At 47.2% G+C, this 23,466-nt stretch overlaps 1 protein-coding gene across 1 annotated transcript in view; it reads left to right on the top strand.

Moving 5' to 3' along the window:
- Positions 1-23,466, top strand: part of LOC8026773 (corticotropin-releasing factor receptor 1-like) — a 76,662-nt gene that overhangs the window by 27,131 nt on the left and 26,065 nt on the right. The window contains exons 2-4 of the mRNA XM_042289627.1: positions 390-548; positions 18,587-18,681; positions 21,516-21,628. Of these exons, the coding sequence (XP_042145561.1) occupies positions 390-548; positions 18,587-18,681; positions 21,516-21,628 (367 nt within the window). The remainder of the gene's footprint in view (positions 1-389; positions 549-18,586; positions 18,682-21,515; positions 21,629-23,466) is intronic.

The raw sequence follows: 23,466 nt of genomic DNA, 5'->3' as shown, positions 1-23,466 counted from the left end.
GTGTCGTCTGCTTTCATTCGCTGGTCGGCTACACCTTCGAACGCTGCTCCCGACACCATCTATAAATACGTGCTCCAAACGCGCCCCGCCACTCGACTCAGTCGTCTACGTTGCCGTCCGCCATTGACCCTGGCAAGTTTTATGACCCTATTTCTTACAGAAAATAAGCTACGATTTTTAATTTCACAAGAAGACACCGACCTGTGAAATACACCTTTGACGAAAAGTTTACATTGCTACGTGCAGGCGCCAATTTTTACGGTTCCTTTTAGATAAAGCCTGGTTACTTCAGACACCCCGTATGTATAGAAACAACGGTCACTTCCGCGCGGTATTAAAAGCTTGGAGCTAGCTATAACCTGTCCCTGTTTCTGGTTCTTTGATTCCAGTGTCTACAGTTCCAAGCCCGGTGCACTGCAAGCCGGCCTGGGACTCGTTCACGTGCTGGCCCCCGGCTCAGGCCGGTGCGGTGCTGCGCAAGCCGTGCGCTGACATCATCGCGTCCCTGGACATCTCGCTCGACGTGGGCGACAACGGCCTCGCCACAGGTGGGCATCGGATCAACCCCAACTGTCCAACACTATTAACAAAACAAAAAAAAAAGTCATTGAACTTGCTTTCCTGCAGAACTTGTATATAGCCAACGGTCTACCACGGTATATCACAAAATCGACATACCTCAAGAGCTGCGCTCTAATTTCGCATTACAGGGAAACGTAAAAGTCTAATTTTTTCACCGAAAGTCAACGTGATTGAGAATGAAGTTTCACGGCGTGGTGATTGTCACTCCGCTTACTTCATACTTCAATGAAAGCAATCCCCCCGTCCCTTGTAGACCGCGCTAATTTTCTCCACGAATGCCCCGAGGAAAAGTTGAAAGGAGTAATTTTGTCTTAGAAAGGCGGGGCATGCAGTATTACTGCTGGAGGACTGGAAGACTTAGAATGACTGATTTCCTTCTTAGTGCGTAGTTCGCGGTGTCGCGCTTCCATATATCTCAACGATTGACTGCAAGCAGATCGGCGGAAAAATGTCCGACCGCAAAATACACCTGTGTGGGACGGGAACCTGGCCGTACGACGCCTGTTTAGTAGGTAGAGATTAAATGTAATTACTGCCTGATTCACATGGTGCGACTTGACTTGCGGCTTCAAAACTGCATCGCGCATGCCGCAAAAAAAAAAAAAAAAAGACATGGTGGAAGAAAGCGGTGTTCAACATCGAAGCTGCAAAAGTTACAATAAAAATCGCACAATATAAGTCATGCTTGACTTATAAAGGAAAAAAAACAACAAAAAAACAAACAAAGGTAGTTTCAGAAATGCCCGAGTCTCACTAGCTAAGTTCAGTGGATCCTGGGAAAGCAGCGTCAAGTTCCTTGAATGGTCGTCATTTTGGCTCACGGGATGAGCAGTTTCACCTTGAGCTCTCCATTCTCGGTGAGCCGATTTAAAGTCGCTGGTGGCATGTAACTAGAGACGTTCCTTGAATACCGAGATTTTTTGTCCACAAACCTGCGAAACAAGCGCTCGTCTTCCTAATGCCACCATATCCGGCGCCGGTACTTGGCGGCTTCGAAAAATAATCTACCTGTCTCGAATTAAGTAAGAACATCAATACCATAGTAAGATACCTGTGGAGATGAGCGTGATCGATAAGAGGATGGCGTACGCACCGCCAAAGACGCTTATATTGCCGAGGAACGCTTTCAGTGCGAAAATGCTCCATAGCGATTGTGGTGCAACTGGCTCAAACGACCCTTTCGAAGCTTCGAAGATTCGTATGAACCGAAATGGCGATTGCCATGGCAACTGAAGCAGATGAAACAATTACTCCGCGAAGAAGGGGCGTCTGCATGTTAGCATATCGCTTTTGTGTCCGGCTAGCGGGCAGGGAAAACAATGGGGCTACTTTGCCTCGATCCAGTGACTTTATATCACTGCATTAAGGTTCTTTGAAATCCACGTACCAAACGCACTTTCCACCTACCCGCAGGTGCCTCGAGCGGAACCGTTTAGCATGGAAACTCGACGCGCCTCCGTTGCCTCGTAGATCGAGAAAGGTCATTTGATCGATAACGACTTTGGCGATTAATCTGCATACCACTTTAGCGCGTTCGGCTCCTATCTGCACAAGGGGAAAGAAGGCACTAACGCGGCTTCGAAAGAAAAGAAAACACCAAAAACATCAGGAAAAATATGACAGTTCTTCAAGTGATGAGCACGTGTAGGGCGTTTAACGATACCCGTGACATATTTAAATTTTTATTAATGCGACGAATAAAGTGGTGCCATACTCCGTTTCACTCCAAGTCCGACCGAAGAGGACGCTATGATTTGAGGGAGACCAATCGAGCGTTGCTAATAATGCATCGTCACGGCGGTTGTTGTCTTTGTGCCTTCGCCGTTTCCGGCCGAACCAACGTTACTGAATCACTCAGTTGGGAAACTGCCATAGAGACTGCTCTGAAAGAGTGTCCCCGATCTGTCCTCGAGCACCGAGCTAATGGCGAACACAACGCCGCCAGTTCTCCCGCAGCGGTCGTTCGAGGAACTGCACGTGACGTCTATTTTGGCTTTAAAGGCCGACGACCAGACTCGAGATTCTGCAAGGCAGAAGACCCTCCTCTTCACGCCTTCGGGCGAGGGAAGCGAAGGATGGAAAGAAGGGAGCAAGAGGGGCGGGCGTGGGTGGAAAGGGTAGGAGGGAGAGTAGGAAGCGGGCGAAAAGTGGAAAGCGCGAACTGGTCGTCGGTCTTTAAGCGCGGAACACATGTACGACGAAACCTTCCGATCCGACCTGCGGACTGCCGGAATGGCCTCTGGGGGCGAGGGTTTTCGTAGCATCAGAGAGCGTTGAAAACCCTCGCCTCCGACCGTCGTATCGCATCGGGACATCGGATCGGACGGTTTCGTCGTACATGTCTTTCGCGCTTTAATCGGCCATTCTGGCGCCGAAACAGATACAGCGGAAGAGGTTACAGGGGTGCCTCCCCGTCTCCCCGGCGGCCGCGCCGTGAATTACTACTGCAGTTAAGATGCACCTATGTCGGGACACGCTACCTGAAAGCACCGCTGAGGCATGGTTGTATAAAAACTATATTAATTGTGCCGCAAAACCTTGCAAACTAAAGTTTCTAAAAACATCGCGCGCCCTTCATTTTGTACAAAACTTCAATAAAAGCCACTACAAAAAGAGTTTTTTTTCTGTTGGTTTTTACGCGAAAACATGCTTTCTAAAGGGGTGTCCAAACAGGACACTACAAAACGCACGACTCCGACAAATCGTGAAAATTGAAGCGGGCGCGAAGCGGGCGCGTCCGCTTCAATTTTCACGATTTGTCGGAGTCGTGCGTTTTGTAGTGTCCTGTTTGGACACCCCTTAAAAGCTCAAGGTGACCACAATACAGGCTAATGACAAAGGCCGTGTTCCAAAATTTACTCGATCTTACTCCAGGGTAAGGGTTTTGTACCCTTGGCGTTCTAAAACCTACCCGCGTCCTGCATTTTTCAATCCGTGCTGTCACGTGATAGTTCCGCCGGAGTAACTCGGATCCATTTGGGTAAGATTTGGAACACAGCCAAAGAGTGGCGCTGTTGTCGTATTTAGCTCGGTCTCGGTGGACGCCAGCGGCCCAGGTTTCGACAGCGAGTTTCCCAACTGAGTGTTTTAGTAACGTTGGGCCGAACCGATCCGGAGCGGAAGTTTCGTCTGCTTCCTTGGCACGGGGGTTGCGACGATGTCAGAACGCAGTGCTCCCATTGGCTGATTGAAAAAAAAAAATAGTGGGTCGACCTCGGTGTGCGGAAAGCGGGCTTGTTTTGTAAACACTCTGTTGTTGTAGAGGGTATTGCATTTCGGAACGATGCAAAGTACTTACCATACATAAAATTTGCCTTACCCTTTTTTATTTTACAGTTTGAGAGACTGGCTGTTGCGATAAAACTTAATGTTTTCTTTTTCGGACGTTTCGTGTAATTTAGTCTAACAATCAATGGGTGCAAATGGAAATCCTGAATGCCCTTCGCGTTTAGTTTCTTTTACTTTATTTTTGTCGCTTTAATCGTTGCCAGTTTTTTTTTTTTTTTCTTTTTGGTTGCTGCAGAATTTAGTGATACGGCGATCTATTGCTAAATAATTGAAGCACGAGCCGCCTGTGCAATTATTTTACGAAGAAAAAGTCTAAAACGAAAGGTACATTGCCTGTGCACAGGACATCGCCGAATTTTAGTAATTTAGCTGGAAGCGTTTCTAGATTTCTGAATTTATTCATATGCTTATATACGTACCCTTAAAAAACCACAAACACCACAAAAAATAAGAAGAAAAAAAACAGAGCAATACTTTTGATCTTGGCGACTCGAAACATTAAAACATTAAACTGTTTTAATGGCATTTTCAAACAATTTGTCGTAAATAATGCCAAAATATATTAAAAAAGCCGCGAGAACTGGTTTCATTCCACGGAACGTTTAGGTACGAATGACTCCTCGAAGGCATTAATGTTACATTGAAGTAAACCCACTTTCTACTGATATGGTCATGCTTGGCAAAATATAGAGTGGCGAAATATGGCAATGAATATTTCGGCGAGCACATCGGCAACTGCCTCGCGAACGCGGTTCAGTCGCCAGTGGTATAGTGGCGCAATAACGAATCGGAGGAAAAATAGGTGCTTCAAAACGTTTTCAAAAGGAAAAAACGAAAATCAAAAAAAGAAAACTTCCTACGTTTTGAATTTTCAAATACAAATACACAGACAGACACAAACACAAAACAACTACAAAGATTTATCCTACGAATCTGCCGCAGCCAAACGCAATTTGAAAACGTATTGGGTTTCTCCATGCTTCAAAATAAGAAGAAAAAAAGTATTCTATTGACAGACCATATCCAAAATACACAGAATTTGATTCCCTCCCACATGAAAACGATGTCCTGCCACCTTTAAACACCATCGGTAAACAGTTACCCGCAACGGTCGGCAGTCGGATTGATTACACAGCAAACCCTCGTTCATTTTATCTTCATTACATATATATACATCTAAAAAAAAGAAAAAAGAAAAAAAAGCTTTGCGAGCGTGTTTAACGGGACCGGAAGTTCCGGAGAGCGAGTTTACCAGTTTGCGATGTCGATATCCTTCCGCGTTATTATAACCGACTTTTTTTTTTTTTCTTTCCGGGAGTGGTGGTTGAACGACTGATGGAGTGGGAACACCGAACAGTGAACGGCGTTCACACTTGCATTTGATCGCCGTCTACACGCGGAACCGAGATCATTTCTCGGCGCAGTCCATTTTCCGCGCCTGATCGATGAGCCTCCCCTATAGAAGCACGTCCGCATGTTTTTGAACCTGCGTACTTCGCTCACCGCCAAGCTGACAGCGCCGCGGGCGCTACGCGTTCGCCGTACGACTCGCGTCCCTTTTATCGCGCGATCCCGCTCTTTTGCGAGTGGGTACGGCCGGAAGGGCGATCACGAGGCGAAAGATGGAGGAACGAGTGGGCGATACGAGCACGTAGCTTCCACCGCACCGTCACATTTGGGGGCGAAACGGGGCATAAAGAACGTTCCACTTCGTTAACGGTTCTCCCATTTCGGACCCCAATGTGTTCCCGAGTGGGCTTCAGAGTGCCCCATATTCGAGAAGCCGCGCGACAACATTCTGCAGAAAAGATATTTTTTTTTCACTTCACAAGAGCCCACTTGCATTACAGGGACTCAAGTATATTCCCACGCCACGCCACTGACCAAACAAAAAAATAAAAAAAAGGACCCCACGTCGCCGCGTGATTCTAACAATAAAAGCAATAGTTTTTTGTTTGTTTTTTCAGTCTCTCCTTCGCAAAACTTGACGACGAAGTTGTGGATATCACATATCGTTTTGGCGCTCTCAACAATGCGATCTCCAGGATTCCGTCATCAAGTTTTGCCATCCCCGTGATGACGTCATTCACATGCGGCTTCATACCCAGGACACGAGCACTGCGTGAACGTTCTATCTATAGGCTCGTGACAATCAATACATCCACATGCATTCGTGCCCAATCGCTGGGATGAGGGAAAGAGTCGAACCTTTTAACGATGTGTGGGAATCAGTACCTGCCATGGGCTTTTTCAATTCCAGCGAGTCGCAATAATAAACATTGGCGGCATATAATTGGCTCCTCATCACGTGGTCGCGTGTTCTAGCTGCGTGTTCAGTAAATGAACGCTGCAAGTTTTTTTTATATCTTTTGCGGCTGCCACTGCGCTAAAAACAATAATAACTAATGCGTGTTTCACTAGTCATGAATGTCAAGGAATAATTCAAAATAATATTCAGTGAAAGTAAAAAAAAAAATTGTTGCTACGTAGCTTTAATATAATTGCATAAAATTAAAGATATTAAGGCGACAAGAAGCGACGCCGTAGTATGACGTGTGTTCTCCTAGAGCCATTCCGGAGGTGACGTATTTTGTTCACTTACGGGTTCTTACGCGCAAAATAATGTATCTGTACGTGTTCTATCATTGCTGGACCAATCATGTACAGGAAAGGCCTAGTGACTTACGCTTTTGACGATGCTTGATGGGTCCCACTACCACAGCGTCGGTGACGTCGAACATTTTGCGTTCGTCTTTAATGTCTAGAAGGTGTTGGACTGAGCGTTTATCTCCAAGTTTATTTTCGTGAAACAACAGCAACAACCCGCGTAATTACTTCATGCACGTTCAAACTGAGACTGTCTAAAACCGTAGTCACACTGTTCATATATCGTTCAAAAAGACGCGGTGTTCGCTGCTGCGGAAATATCTGTAGACACGCCCCAAGCAAATGCGAAGCATATAATAATAATACTATTGTTTTGTGTATGTTTATATAGATGGAAGTTAGTCAGCCTCAATGAGCGTCCTGAGTCTCAGCCGTAGTTGAGAAATTTAACCAGTGCACTACAACTGCTATCCTGGGGGTCTTTAACGTGCACCACGCAGTAGTGATACACGACCGCACGCCGGTACGATGCTCATCCAGATCGAAACGGGAAGGGGTGGGGATTGAACACAGGATTCCTGGGTCCTGCAGCGCGAGCTTTCGCTCCACGTGCTCCGAGCTGGTGTGCACTGCACACGCGTTGTACACGATCCAGATTACAGCCGCCATTGCTGACCTTCTCTAGTCTCACCGAAAAGAAGCCACTGAAGCGGGCTTTGGCGATTCTCGAGAAAAGCCCTGGATGGAGAGAAGTACACCGTCGAATCTAAGATGACAATGGCCTATCCGACCGTCTTGCTGTGGTAATGATGGAGCGAAGTGATCAAAATCAGAGTCGTATATGAAGAGAGTTTAGTGAATGGGAGGAGCCGGCGGGAGTCGGGGTGGAGCGGCGAAAGTGGCGCCGCCGCCACCGTGACGTATTTCCCCCGTGATGATACTGCGAAGTAAAAATATCTGAGACTACCTTGAAGGAACCGCACACCGCGGCGAAGGAAGTTCTGTTTCTGAATGAGGCTGAAAGAAAATGAACTGATGATTGTAAGATATTGATGGAAATAGCGAGTTTTGCGGTACCGAGTGCGTTTAGTGAGCCAAAAAAGGTGATATTCACGAATAATGTTTCCTGAAACACGAGGCAAAACTGGAAACGTAGGATGCGCGTTTGATGTTAATTTCAAAATTCTTACGGAGCCGTCTCCACGGCTTTCAGCGTCCACTCGGTCGTGGCCGTGGTGGCAATCAAAAGAAAGAGTGCATTTTCGATGTCTTCGCCACGACAACTTTACGTGCAATGCCCTTTCAGTTACAAGGGGTCGCAAACTTCAGCTCTCGCGAGCTGAAATTACATACTTGAATTCATCCTTACCTAAAAATTGTGGTTTGAAGATAAACGTTAAGCTCATTTCTTGCTCCAAGGGAATATTCGTGACTAGTGGTTGGTCACAAAAGATGCCAATCAACGTTCCCAAGGTCATATCAACAATTTCGGCCAACGACGTGCCCTTAGGTTCGCCCTACTCTTACCGATTAATGACCGAACTCTGAACGTATACGGCTCCAATAAAATGAGAGGAAACAAAAACTGAAGATCGATTATGACGGCGCCCATGCTCAGCTATCTGAAAGCGTTGGTAGACGGCTTAAACACGCGCCAGACAGAGCCGCCATCGCCGACTTTCTCTGGTCTTACCGAGATGCTGAGCTACTGAAGCGGGCGTTGACGAGCCTATACAAAGGCCTATGATGAGAAGGACACAGTAGCATCTAAAGTTGCAATAACCTGTCCTGCTGTGGCAATGATGAAGTGAAGCGAACGGAATAAAAGAAGAGGAAAACTGAAGGTCCATTATGGCGGTCCCCATGCGCGGCTGGCTGAAAGCGTCTATATTCCGTTTCAATTCTAAGTATGAACATGGCGGAAACGATAACCCGTTTCATACTTAATAAGCAACGCTGCCAAAGCCCCGGGCGCGAGCATGAGGCTTGATCTCGTCGATCATTTGTGCGCGTTCTCGCGCAAACGAAATCATAGATGAAGTTACGCACTCGCGCCGGTTAGCTTTGAAAGCGTTGTGTAACGGAGTATAGAAAAGCAGGAGCTCCGGACTTTCAGTGTCCCTGCCAAGCGCGCATGCTTGAGCAGTGAAAAGCACTGTTCAGGGCCACATGCTAGTACTTGTAGCTTCGGCCTCGCTTACGTTTTAAAGTGAAACGGAGTATATAGCTCACTCGGTCACTGATTCCTTTTCATTGGCGAAGCACGTTTCCTTCATACATACGTACACTTCGAGCTTGTGTGCAGAGAGGGTTTGTGCGACCAACGTGAACCGTCCTACAAGGAAGAAACGGACCTCGGACGGTGCCTGCAAACTGTCTTTTTGTATGATGTACATGCTGTGTGACCGCGAACAGTTTGCGCTTACCACTTCCCTCTTCCTCCTCTCCCCGTTCTACCCTCCCCACCGTTGCCTGTTTCCTCCTCCCCCATGGCGAGGAGGATCGTCTGCCTTGCAGAATCTCGGGTCTGGTCGTCGGCCTTTAAGGGAGGAAACAGTGATTTGCCGGATATGTCTGCGGAGACGACGTGTAACGGAAGGTCTTCGAGGAGAACATGCATACAGTACCTACGTCTTTTGTACAGATTTTTTTTTAGATGCGATAGCACCGTTTAGGTTAGCTCTCACTTCCAGGAGAGTCTTTTTAATCTGTAATAAGAAACCATTTATTAGATATAAAAAAAAGCAAACTCTCTTTCTCGTGTTATCCTCCTGTGCTCTATCGCGCTTCCTTCTCCCGTTATCGCGCGGGTCGCGGGACGAGGCGCTCAACGGGAGTGCAGAAGTTTTCAGGCGGTGATCGCAACAGCAAGCACCTGACTAAACAGGGGAGTGCCGAACAGTGGCGACGTTTCACTATAGCAGAAAGAGAGCGACATTTGACTATAGCGGAATGTACTCTTCATAAAAAACGAGTAATATACCCTTTTTTTTTAAAACTGTGCGGACTCTACCAGCTGCACTGCGCCGGCTGTACGAGACCGCACTATTTTGGGCGTGCACCTTGAGTATGCATTGTTCGCAGTGCAGTGTCAGTAGAAAGTTTCAGTAGAGCGTGTTTCCCCCTCCGCTAAGCCCCTCCGCTACCCGGAACTCTACAGCAAAGGCCATCGGCACGCAGGCGCAGTGGCGGTTTCTTCGTAGCGGAGGGTTAGCGGAGGGGGAAACACGGTCTACTAAAACTCTCTAGTGTTCGGCGTGTACTTGGGTCGAAAGGTATGCGCAGCGCAAGTTTGTCTGCTTCCTTTGCAGAGGTTGCGGTAACGTCAGAGCACCTAGCTCTGATTGGTTCTGATTTAAGGTTAGTGGGTAAACCTCAAAGCAAGCTGCCTTGAAGTCTACCGGGTGTCCTTCAATCAGAGCCAATCAGAGCTTGGCGTTCTGACGTCACCACAACCCCCGCAAAAGAAGCAGACGAGCTTGCGCTCCTCATTCGACATGAGTGCCGCGTCAGCGCTTGGCGTGAACTCGGACTCAATCTCAGGCTTCGCGCAGAAAGCGACGACAAAAATATGGCGGCCCCCAGTGTTGCTTAATGCACCCCCGCGGGCAATAAGAGCCAAAGCATTCGATTCGGCGTTTTTCCGCGTAGGCGGTCCCGACAGGCTCAATTATCTCTCAGTTTGTCAGATAACCAGAAGTATCGGTTCCTATCTTGTGGAGATCACGGCCGCGAGCGGGCCGGACATGAGCCAACGGGGGCGAAGGGAGAAGGGAACCAGGTAGGCACGAGGCAGATCTTTGGTGGCGAGCTCGAGGATGGTGTGCGACGGAACGGTGAAAGGACAAGATGCTGCCAGTGCTGCCTCCAGAGCGTCCAACTGTGAAACAGTAAATCCTTTGTATCTCGCGTGTGTGAACCTAATTCAGGGCGGTCGAGGCGGGGCCTGACCGGGCGGTGGCTAAAATGGACACCATCATTATCTTGCGCTCCACGTTGGGCGCCAGAAAAGGGTAACCTGCAGCAAAACACCGCAACAGCACAACACCATTTCTTCTCGCTCAGAGTGACTTCCCATCTGTCATTGTGTAGAATCATCCTGGAAGATTCTACAACCGCGTATGACGCCAAAAACGCTCTCATATTTCTTTTTTTTTTTTTTCTCCCGGGAAGGAAAAAGGAATGTTTCCGCGATCCATAGTTTACTTGTTTAGTCTCCACGGGGCCTTAGAAAAGTCGAGAGTGAAAGAATTAATCGTTGTCTCGGGCGGTGGTCGGTTCTGTGCGGCGGCAGTTCCGAGTTGCAAGAAAATGATTTACAAGAGGACGTTTGGCTTTTTGCGTGTGGCGGGTGCGGTGGTCGATTGCGTGCATGCCTCCATGCGTCTCTGGGGAACCATTAAAATGCTTCTTTTTTCCCACAAAACAGGGGCTTGTTAAAAAAAAAAATTATGAACACATGAAATTCAATTGGAACGGGTAAACTTTCAGGCGGCATTAATTAAAGATTCTGTGGAATTCCACGCATGATTCAAAATTTTCGCAATAAGTCCGGGCAGAAGGATTTATTTGTATGTCTTAGAAGCAATCTCACTGACTTGCGTCACTGCCGGAGGCATGAAGACAGTCCTCGGTCGAAGACGTCGTGTCCGATGTTCATTTTTCAACAGAATCAGGTCAATCAATCAAGGTGTGAAATAAAAACAGAACAAGCGCCTTCGCTTGTCTAGTATTCACTGCGACGCGTCTCGTTGCGTGCCGTCGCTTCATCCATACGCCAACCCGCTGTTCACAAACACGCCCGCGTTTGCCCACACCAGGTGTGGGCATTGCGCATGCGCTGTACCGACAGCAGCGCCACCACTGCAGCGTGACGTCAGAGCGTCAAGTTTGTGCGCATGCGCAGAACCAACAGCAGCGCCACCACTGCGGCCTGACGTCAGAGCGTCAAGTTGGTGCGCACGCGCAGTACCGACAGCAGCACCACCACTGCGGCGTGACGTCAGAGCGTCAAGTTGGTGCATTCCAGTCCAGTGAGTCAGCATTTTTTGCGTGGGCGAACAAATCCCTGACGTTATTGACCTGTGGAACACCCGTTAGTTTTTCACCGCACGCAATCGAAGTCGCAGAAAAAGTTAAAGAAAAATTACACCATCTTCCCGAGGGGAACCATGGGGTGATGCGGAGCATCGCGGATCGTTATTAACGGTGTTATTAACGGTGTTAGTGACGTTGTTAACTTGCGTGTTATTACGTTGTTAACTTGCGTTGGTTACCACACATCGCGTGAACGTTGTTGGAAACTCCGCGATGCTCCGCATCACCCCATGGTTCCCCTCGGGAAGATGGTGTAATTTGTTTGCTTCCATCACACTTCATCGGAAGAACGGAGTGAAGTGGAGTCAACAGCGGTGAACTGAACGCGCGCAGCGCGCTACCGCTGCTTATATTCACACTTGAAGGAGAGGAGACTAGAGGAGGAGAGTTGCGCATGCGCGCGCGGTGTGAGTAGAAGCGAACGCACGCGAAGTGCACGCAGCTGGTAGAGAGAGAGAGAGCGGAGAGAGCAACGCGCAGATGTTGGAGAGAGGGAAGGAGGAGAGTTGCGCATGCGTAGTGTGAGTGCGGACTGCGACGCCGCGGGACATAGACCCGAGCAAGAGATGCTCCGCATCTAAATCTAGCAGCGTTCATCCCCTGAACTTGCAGCCAGAACAAGCGACCACGTGATCTGGAGCCGATTATATGCCGCCAATGTTGATCATAGCCACGCGCTGGGGTCGGCAAGGCACAGGACACGCGCTGAGTTCCAGACATCGTTATGGTTCGGCAATTTTCGTCATTGCAGTGATTGGACATGGGCCACTTCCCGAATGCTTCTCGGGCATCCGACTATCACGAGCCCAAATCGAGTGCCCAAGCAATGCACGGTTAGAATATATAAGCCGCACTCAAATATCGCCACTGAAAAATACTGCGATCCTCCAGTTACGTCATCAAGTTTCGCGAAGGAGAGGTTGAATGAAAAGAACGCTCGGTTTTGACTTTGAAATTAGACCGCAACAAAGGAGGTTCTTGGCCAGTGGCGTTACGTGCGAGTATCCTTGAGTCCCACTAGTGACAGTCAGAGCCGTATATGTAGAGTTTGGCCACTCATTCGAAAGTATAGGAGACAAATGAAGAGGCGCTATTGGCCGAAAGTGGGCAGAACGTGTTCCAGGGCGCCTCCACAAACTTCGCAAACTTCACAAATGGGAATGTGGTCAACCAGAAGCCGGAAATAATACCCTGGCGGTGGTCACGAGAAACAAACTTTAGAAGTGCGTCAGAGTAACTGTCGGTGACTGAAAATATGGTGCACGTGATGTTTCAATCATCGTCATTCAAATATCATGGTGGGATAGTGCGACTAGCGGAAAGATCGATATAATCCGTACGCCAGGCGCCGAGGGCGGGGAATCTGCCGTCCGAGGGGTCACACCCTGTCCGAGCAAAAAATAGTTCAACTGGCACATTCGTTTCTTGCATCTTTCTGCATGATCATGATCCAAACATCACGTGCACTCTATTTCGAGCCATGAAGGGTTACTACATTTATCTATTACGCGCTTATTAAAAAGATTAAAACTGTTCCTCGCTACCACCGCTAGGGGACTGTTTTCGGCTGTTGATTGGAAAAGAGAGCATGCCAAGACCCCTTTCTGCGTCTGGTGCACGCCCTGGCTCTGCCCGCGCCTCCTATTAATAAAACTCTCTTTATACAGGGCTCTGGTGCCAGTAAGCTCGTGTAAAGGGAAAAACATTCCAATTGAATATCGTTGCATCGACCCTTTAATAACTTGAGCATGCCCCACCTTTCCCAAACCCCAAGCAAAAGTACGGAAGAAAAAGGTGTAGTCGCTTGACACGCAGAGTCATAATTATGTATTGGTCTTTGTTCCCATATCTCGCTTGAACGTGTTGCGGTTAAACGTATAAAACAAAACAAAAAAACATTAGCATTTTTATGAAAGTGTGGCCTATCTTGACGTTTTATGACACCAACAAATTAATATTTTTTTTAGCTCGGATTAGTTTTAACACACAATGCGTTAATGAGCCGGAATTCGTGCGAAAAGTGTCCCACTTTAGTGTGACGAAAGCGATTTACATGCAGGCCAAGGCAATATAAAACATTCATAGCTCATAGCAGGGAACAACTGCATTCGCATCTAAAGCATGTAGAAGGCACATTTAGTTTTACTCACAGATTCATAATCATAACTAGGCACAGTTATTTTTGCCAGCGAGATTCGCCAAGGGGCTCAGCGGAAATCGAATCCCGGACCATGGGCACAAGGAGGAAGTGAAAGAGGGCGCAGTCAACTGGATTAACCATGACTTGCCGGCGACGGTCAGTTGTTATAGCACGCGACTGTCCGTGGCGACTGATACTTAGTCCAGGAGATATAGTCCGTGGCCGATAGCCGGCAGCCAGTCATACTTAGTTCAGCATTCTTAGACCGTGGGCGACCATCGGCGTCGAGTCATACTTAGTCTAGTATACTCTGTCTGCAGGAAACCGCTGGCAGCTCATCATACTTAGTCACGCGTACTTCGGCGACGAGTCATACTTAGTCCAGTATACTTAGTTTGTGGGTGACCATCGGCGCGCGCAGCTTGCCACCGAGTGACGAAGTAACAAGAGATACCGTTGCGGGGATATGACGTCAGATTTTCCGGGCAGAACTCAAATAGCAGCCTAAAAGGTGCACTACACCTCCTACCCTCGCGATTACATCAGTTACCGCAAGGGGTTCCTTGCCCCTCAAGAGCACTTAGAATTCGAGGCCCTACACTCACCCGTGGAAGAAGCAGAACCTGTGGAAATATTCTCATTTCGTCATGCTCGTGGCACAGTCGGGCTCAGAATGAACTGAAACTTGTAATTTTGATAGACCAGAGAACAGAACAGTATCACCGTGTGCGCAGCACTTCGGAAACCGCTGTACGCTTCCCGTAAGCAAGTATAGGAAGTCATAACATATGCGTAATAGATTCATGGCACATTTTTTGACGGGTTTAGCAAGAAAAAAAGAAATAAAGACACGACTCTTTTTTTATTAGAGTGTACATTGTTTTCAGTATTGCTTTCAATTATCTTTATAGATGCCAATTGATTATAGTGATATTTTTTGGTTATTTTTTTTCTCCTGCGTATTTCATGAGCACTTATTTCACATATCTTTCACAACCGCCGTAGCGGTAAACAATATTGATAAAGAAATAAATAAAAGTAAATAAAACGTAGACGTTCAGTTATTCAAAAGGCGCGGGAACCATGAACTCTCAGAAGTTTCGACAAATCAGAATCGCCTACGTGGTCTGAAAGATGAATACATACCGACGCGTCTGAAAATTACGAACGCCATTGGCGCAACTTATTTCGCATAGGCTAGATGCTAAAATTAGAAAACGCTCGGTTTGAGGAATGGAAGGACCAGCTTTTCCTCAGCGACCCCTCTAATGACGTCAGGACCCCCGCGGCCGCAAGGCTTGAGGCGGGGTCTCCACCTCGGGACCAATAAGTCTGCGAGCAGCGGGAAGTTGCCTCGTATTTTCCGTTGCGGACGGTGCTTCGAAAGCTACGCACACCCCGGACCAATGAACAGCCTCCATTTCATCCCCTGACCCAGCAGTCCGAGCATGGAAGGAAGCGCGATCACGTGGCGAAAGATAGACGGACGAGTGGTCCAACGTGCACGTACAGTTTCCACCGCACTGTCAGATTACGGGGTGAACGGAGTTTATAGGAGTTGCTGCTACGGGAAGAATCGTTAGACCGAAGGGATCGCTGTCGCTCGGTTTCCCGCGGGACGGAGACGTTGTTAAGGGGTATAAGGGGGCACTCTCTGCCATCATCCCGTCACGGGACCTCGTTTAGGCACCGAAAGGTTACCGACCCACTGACGTACTGCAACGAGGAAGTTTCAAAATCAGTAGAGAGGTTTACTATTGCCATAGTCTCCTCTATGCTCACAAAGCCTGGCAATTCAACGACGGAGCCATAGAGTGCCCTGTCGCAGATTTGCAGCGCGAGGATCTGGTAGCACAGAGCATAAAAGAGCCGTTTCTCGGGGAACCTGGATGTCAGCGCACAGCTTTTGTGCGACGAGGACCCGAAGCACACTTGTTCGCTCGGGAGAAATGTGTTTCGGTGTCTCGCCGCCGCGGGGCGCCAGAAACGTGGCTTTTCTTTCATCCGTTGTCTGCCGCTCCAACTTTTTCATTTCGGCGGCCGCTTCTCGAGGCTATGGTACTGCGTATAGGAGCAAACGCAAGCTCCGCGCATTTGCGTGTCGTCCCCATGCGCCAATTCAAGACGCAGTTTGGGCTTCCACGCACGTTCAGTGTGGGAGACGCAACGCTAACACGAACGCATGGTGCTCGCGTTCGCTCGTATAAGCGATACAAAAACACACTATTGTAAGAAGGCGCATTTATCGTACGGATGTTCGGACAGAGCGATGATTGCCCGCTTTGGAAATAGGTGCCTTGTACGTGAATCGATGATCGTCTTTGACACGTAGTCAAGGTTACGTGTTCGTTCAATGCTAGGCTTCTTTTTGCAGGACGCGCGTGATGTGTGTGATATGCCACGGAAGAAAGCTATTCGGAGTGCAAGTTTGCCTGCTTCTTGCGTACGGGTTGCAGTGACGTCAAAACGCCGGGCTCTGATTAGCTCTGTTTGGAAGGATAGTCGGTAAACTTCAGTGCTAGCTGCCTAGGCCCACCCCCCATCCTTCCAATCGGAGCCAATCAGAGCGCGACGTTCTGAAGTCACCGCAACCCCTACGCAAGCTGTAGACCAGGCTGTAAGATAGACAGGTGGGGAAACGAGAGCCAAATGAGCGACCGGATTGTGTCCCCCTCGGTTTTCTCTTTTTCTGTGGCGCCATCCATGTGGAGCACCGCGAACTCTCACTCCGAGTGGGCGACCGGTGGTGACCGGCTAAACTGACGGAGATGATTTCTCGTGGATTTTCAATGGATGACTTTCGTGCTCTCGGTTTATTTTGCGCACTCTCCCATAAAGTTTCATGCAAATGCGATTCCGATTTTTTTCTTCTCGCCGTAGCGCCATCTGTCGCAAATCGGCGGTACCCGCAAGCAGACGAGTACACAATCCGGTCACGGCGCTGCGGTAGGCTTCTATGGGCCGTTTCCCCACCTGTCTATCTTACACCCTGCTGTAGACGAACTTGCACACCGCATTGCGCATGCTAAAAGCGCGTTTTACAGCCCAAGACCGCGATCATGAGGAGACTATTGGAACTATCTGTACTTGTATTGACCTCAAGAAGCGACGTAAAAAAAAGTCCGGCTCTACGCAGTACGTTACTAGCTTCCTCCTTTCCGTGATGAATTAAGGTATATATGGGTGGATCCTAAACTAGCTTTATGTCGTTTTATCAAGGCGTACACGTTTCAAGCGTCAAAAGCGTCTTTTCTCCTCTCGACAACCAAATCTTGTAAGAAGTATGTCGCGCGGGGCATAAATCATGCGTAAAACGTTGTTTTTTTCCCTCTTTATCTGACAACGATTATACCTACTCCGTTGTAGAGGGTAAGTGGGAGAAGAGGAAACCCGGTTTTTCTCGCCGCAAAAATGAGCTACACATTGCCGAATACTACTCTGCGCCCAACTGTAGCGCTAGCGGTTGGGACAGGCCATATGTCACCTGTCCCAATTGCTAGCGCTGCATGACGCTAAGTGCCGAAGCCTATAGGCTTCAGCACTTAGCGTCATCCCGTGCAAACGTTAAAAGTCAATTTCCGAAAATTTTCAGTGAGGAAATGACGGTCACGAGAGCCCGCGGATACCTGGCGTTGAATGGCGTCTGCTACCGGGAACGGAAGCTATTTTCTCATTGAAAATTAACGAAAATATTCAATAACTTTTTTTTTTTTTTACCAGATAACGTTACGTTTCGATGCTTTGAGATCTGCTCCTACCAGCAAATGCTACATTTGTGTAAAAACTGAGCAATCGGCAAATCGTAACTAACGCTTGCTGTAAGAGAAACATGGTTCCCCTTTCAAGGCAAACACTCCACATGTAACCTTAAGTCTTAAGTAGTATAACGCCCCCTTGCTCCCAAGAGGTCAGCCCCGAAATACAAGATAATATTGTCAACTCAACCAAGTAAAGCGTAAATAATATTAATGCCAGGACAATCTAGACAGATGATTCTCTGAATATATTTACCCAGCTAACGCCAGCAGCAGCTTAAGTATGCATGCTTACGGACGTTATATAAAGTCATAAATAAATTTTCTTTTGTACGACTTTGCCTCCAAGCAGTTCATAAACGTTGTTCCTACCGTAAATTCTCGGACACCCCGTGAAACGATTGTCTCCAGAATGGGATTTTAACCGCGTCACGAGCGGTCCGTTATGATCTCGTTCCGCGATTCTTTAAATGTTGAATTAGCCTCGGATTTTAATCTCGCGACAAGAAAACTCGTTGTTAACGAGTCCCGCTGTTCTATATAGAGCGAAACGGGACGTGTTCATGCCTTCCTTATGAAGATTAGAGGGTCCTTCCTCTGCACCCCTGCGCTGGTGTTGTCTCATCATAGATTTATATCCAATTTCGGGAAGTCACCCTTTCGGCTCATACTTCCCAATGCCCACTTTTTTTGTTTGTTTTTCTTCTTTATTTTAGTGGGTAAGCGGGGGTCATACGTTGTTTTCTTGCTGGGGTCGCATATAGCGTTTTCATTATCTTTAGCAACAAGACTTTATTTCCCCGTATTTGTCTCTGTTAAAATACTCTTTTCTGTAAAAAAGAAAAAGAAAGACACGCATGAAAATTTGGAAAGAAAAGCTAGCGCCAAGAACGGAAGTAACTTTCGGTCATAAACGAGTAGGGTAGAGATCTGAGAAATGATTCAAACACCGCACGCTGCTGGAGGCAAAGGCTCTTTTCTTATTTGTGTGCAAAAATTGTAAATTTCACATCGATTTGCAAGACTCTAATTTCTTTCACAGGTTTGGATGATTGGAATTTTTGTTGTTATCGTATAGCATATGATGGTGATTTTTCGTTTTCTTGTCGCTTTTCAGGATTCTATGCCTATCGAGTGTGCGGACTCGAGGGCGACTGGTTGTGGGGAAATTGGACCAACTACACCGAGTGCTTGGGACTCATCAACCACGAGGTAATGTGTTCTTAAGGCGGGCCTCGTTTTTCCTAACGTGGACATGGTAGAAGCTGCCTTTCTCTTTACCGTGCCTATGAAACAGCTTGAGAGACGCGAGGCGTAGCTGAATGCGTTGACCCTTCTCTCTTCGTGATCAATATCTTGGCGTTCTGATTGGCTACCGAGCGATGGTAAGATGCTCGGGTATTGCTACATCCTGCGTTTCTTAAAGTGTCCGTTCTCAAGTTTCCAGCGACCATATCTGCTGCGTTGCTGAAGCGTGATACAAAGAATTGAACAAGACAAGATCGAAAATGGCGGACTCGCTTCGAATACTTCTATCATTCCCTTTTACGAACAACGTCCGATGGGGACGTTGCCGAACTTCAAAGCCGTCAGGAAGTTAACTCGGAGGCTGACTATGGTCACATAATTACCAAAGACGACCATTAGACGCTTTATCTTATGCTACAATTGAAAACGAGCGTGTTGGTTAATAGATACAAAACTTGAAAGTATAAAACAGAGAGGACGAGGACGAGAACAGGACATCTTTCATTTAGCAACAACATAGAATGGCACAACGATAAAAAACCGCCCCCAAGGGTCTCAGCGTTCTCAAAGAGGGAAAGGAGATACTAGTTATGAAGGAAAGGGAATACACTAAAAGAAAAGTTTGAAAAGCGCATCAGTAATCAAGTTATTTTCGATTAGTTAAAATTAACCTTGGTCATTGTCAATGATAATGCAGAATTATTCTTGTTTGCAGTCCAAAAAGGGAATTGTACTATAAATATAAGAGTCTAAAAATCTGTAGCGTCACGACGAGGTGTCAATATTCTAGTTATCTCTGGTGTTAAGAATTCGACCTCTGTCTTTGTCAATGATAATGACGGTGCAGAAATGTTGTTGTTAACAGTCCCCATGGCAAATGACTCGATGATTTCTCTCCCAAATCTGTTGTTGTGCCCTCCCAGTATCTTAGTATTAGAAAAATGAGGAGTACAGTCATCGCATGTGCGGCTGTGAACGACAATGGGGTGATACGACTCGGTTGAAGCCTTTGATGCTTCCAAGTTATGTTCTCTGAGTCGGTGGTTGTGGCAGTCAGTACATTGGACAGACTGGCAGTCAGTACATTGGACAGTTGTGGCAGTCAGTACATTGGACAGACTGGGAGATGCGTCAACCACCGACTCAGAGAACATAACTTGGAAGCATCAAAGGCTTCAACCGAGTCGTATCACCCCATTGTCGTTCACAGCCGCACATGCGATGACTGTACTCCTCATTTTTCTAATACTAAGATACTGGGAGGGCACAACAACAGATTTGGGAGAGAAATCATCGAGTCATTTGCCATGGGGACTGTTAACAACAACATTTCTGCACCGTCATTATCATTGACAAAGACAGAGGTCGAATTCTTAACACCAGAGATAACTAGAATATTGACACCTCGTCGTGACGCTACAGATTTTTAGACTCTTATATTTATAGTACAATTCCCTTTTTGGACTGCAAACAAGAATAATTCTGCATTATCATTGACAATGACCAAGGTTAATTTTAACTAATCGAAAATAACTTGATTACTGATGCGCTTTTCAAACTTTTCTTTTAGTGTATTCCCTTTCCTTCATAACTAGTATCTCCTTTCCCTCTTTGAGAACGCTGAGACCCTTGGGGGCGGTTTTTTATCGTTGTGCCATTCTATGTTGTTGCTAAATGAAAGATGTCCTGTTCTCGTCCTCGTCCTCTCTGTTTTATACTTTCAAGTTTTGTATCTTATGGGCATATATTTTAATGAAGGATCGGGTATTTTTTCCGTTTCTACAATAGAGCGTTTTAGTATTGGGTACAGGAGCAAACGCGGCGAGCACAGTGCGTTTCCGGTAGCGTTAGCGTGCTCCACGCTGCGCATGCGCGGCGTCGTCATGCGCCCTGATTCAAGACGCAAGTTTTGGGATCCCGCGCGGGCCTTGCCGTCTCGGTGCCGTGCGGAGATCAACTCGTCTGGTTCTTGCGCTGGAGTTGTGATGACGTCAGAAAGAAGCCGAACTCTGGTGGACCTTTTTCCGAGAAGCGTTCTGCGCACGCGCGAGCGCCCGATGCCAAGCGGCGGAAGTCGGAACGAAAAATCGAGGAAATTCGGAAGGAGGCTGTATATCAGCGAGTAGAACACGTAACTGCAGCATATATATAATTGTCTTACACAAAAAAAAAGAACGTCGACGGAAAGGAAAACACGACGTTTGGGTGGACGCTACGGATGCCCCTCTTTAAAGTCGCGTTGGGCAGGCACCGCTGCTCAGAGAGCGAAGAAACTGGTAGCCTAGCTCCCTATATCGATTGGTAGCGCAGGTAGGTCACTTCCTCGATTTATAGTTCGTGCAGCCGCCGCCTGGTGCCGTCGGTATGTGGAAAAGGTCCCTTGGCTTTGATTGAAGGATAGTGGGTAGACCTCAGAGCAAGCTGCCTTGAAGTCTACCCACTATCCCTCTTTTAGAACCAATCAGAGCTCGGCTTCTTTCTGATGTCATCGCAACCCCTGCAAAAGCAGCAGACGAACTTGCGCTTCGCATTGGCTGGGGCTCATGGCCGTCTTAGTTGCCGCTGACGAGACGTCAGTGCGCGCCATGTATAGACGCTTGTAAGTACGTCCTCTGGGCGCCGCCATTTTGTTGCTGGAGTGGGTAGATCGTCCGGCAGTTAAGGACTGCTGAAGCGTACCCACGGACTCAGCAGTGCTTGACTATCAGACGATCTAACCTCTCTAGTAGCAAGATGTCGGCGCCCAGAGGCCGGGATTCTATGAAGCGACGAAATAAATTGTCGATTATTTCTTGCAGCCTCAAGAAATGTCATCCGTGGTCTCTCTAGCGGTCAGCTACATCCTCCTGCTCTTCTCGCTTCTCTCTCTCATCTTCCTTTCTGCTACGATGTTTATTTTTTGCTACTTTCGGTACGTCGCCTTTCTTGTTTTGAATCCTTTTCTGACGATAATAATCCCCGGAGACGGGAACAAGGGGGGACAAGGGACAAACGCAAATCTCCAAACACCGCTAGGTGTTTCGAGATTTGTGCTTGTCCTTTGACCCCCTTGGTTCCCTTCTCCAGGGATTATCATCGCATTCTTTACAGCCCGCCTACACCGTTGCGTTATTTGCTTTATTAGCAAATCCCTTTCTCTCTCTCTCTCTCTCTTGTATTCTAAGGAAACATGGTGGTCCACTTTCCCGCACAGCATGTGGGAGAACCAATTGGTGCTATCTCAGCGAATAACCAGGCTAAAAATATGTCTAAACTAAAAAAAAAAAAACAGCAAAAAAAAAAAAAACGAAAGAAAAACAGTTTCCGTTTTAAAACTGTGCATGAAAAAGCGCCACGTTCAACACTACAGCATAGATTGTAGTTTGTTTTATCTAAATATATGTTTAGACTCTCCAATGGGTGAGCTTCCTCTGCAGATCGCAGCGATTGGCTCTTACAAGTGCATTGCGGGATAGTAGGCACTCCATATTTATTACGGCGTGTGATGCAATGCAAATTGTCATTACGGATATGAATATAGACCTAGGTTACAAATATTTTACCGAACATCAAAAAGAAAATCAAACATGAATACCGATTTATACTGAGATACTGTAGGCATCAAACCCCCGCTTACTTTATTACATTATCGTAATTGGAATTTTAATAAAGACAACAATGAAACGGACCCGTATATCTGTTGTCAAAACCTCTTTCTCTGTAAAAAGAACAACAACAAGAACAACTGAAGGCCGATTTTAGTTAGTCATCCGAAACGTATATGGCAACACAAGTGGAAGGGCACAAGACACAGTTTCTGACGAGTTTCGAGATAAAGCTTCAACGATTTCCCTTGACAACATTGTGCACCCCGCAAGAATAGGCCACCTCTGAGAGAACAAATTAACTCGGCGAAAAGAGCGCCCGCCTTAAAAACCCCGCTAAGGCTTGCCCTCATCTTGATTTGCACATTGTCACCAACACAAATACAGGGCGCTACAACCCTTACGATGAACCGCGGACGACGCCACGAGCCTCCAAGGCCAATGCGCTGGGTTGGCCCGGACGGCTCGAAGCATCGCCTGCGGTCGATCGTGAAGTGAAACGAAATATACGCTTCTTCTCACCCTAAGACAAATTATAACAAAGGCTACAGACCACAAGCTCCCATCAGAAGCCGGTTTGAAACCACGTGATGTATTTCTCAAACTTCCTTATCGAAGCGGAGCACTGATCAAGCACGTTGGAGTGATGCATCACGTGGTGTCTGGGTCGCTCGTGGTCTGACGCTAGTTGTCCGTGGCTTTGGATGTGGTTTGTCGTGAGGGTGAGACGAAGGGTAATTCGATTATCGCTACCGTATGTCCCTCACAGGAGCGAGACAAGTCAATTTTGTGATGCAAGTTTGTAAACAGAACGGTTGGGAGTGATTGCGTATCGACGAATTCCTGATTTGTTAGCTCAAATTTGGCGGTTAGCAAATTGGGTTATACGTTTCCTCGAGCGAAATTAGTCTGTTTCGTTAGCGAGGTCCCAGGAGGAAATTGAAGTTCCGTGTTGACCCGTATTTTCTTCTTTTTCAATCAGGTCTTTGTTGAAATGCAGTGCTTTTCATGGTTCTGCAAACATATGTTTAACAAAAGCGTCTGTCCAGACAGTTGTCTGTCCTAGCTTATAACAAGAGACGTTGCGTGATGCCGGCAGTAAATGCATCGAGAAATCTATTTGATAAATACACTCGAAGGGTTGGCTCTGCAGAAATTAGAAGTT

Source organism: Ixodes scapularis, unplaced genomic scaffold, assembly GCF_016920785.2.
Source record: "Ixodes scapularis isolate PalLabHiFi unplaced genomic scaffold, ASM1692078v2 PGA_scaffold13__105_contigs__length_92229423, whole genome shotgun sequence".
NCBI lineage: Eukaryota > Metazoa > Arthropoda > Arachnida > Ixodida > Ixodidae > Ixodes > Ixodes scapularis.
Note: the sequence above shows the minus strand (reverse complement) of the source record. Positions and strands in the feature narration are given on the sequence as shown.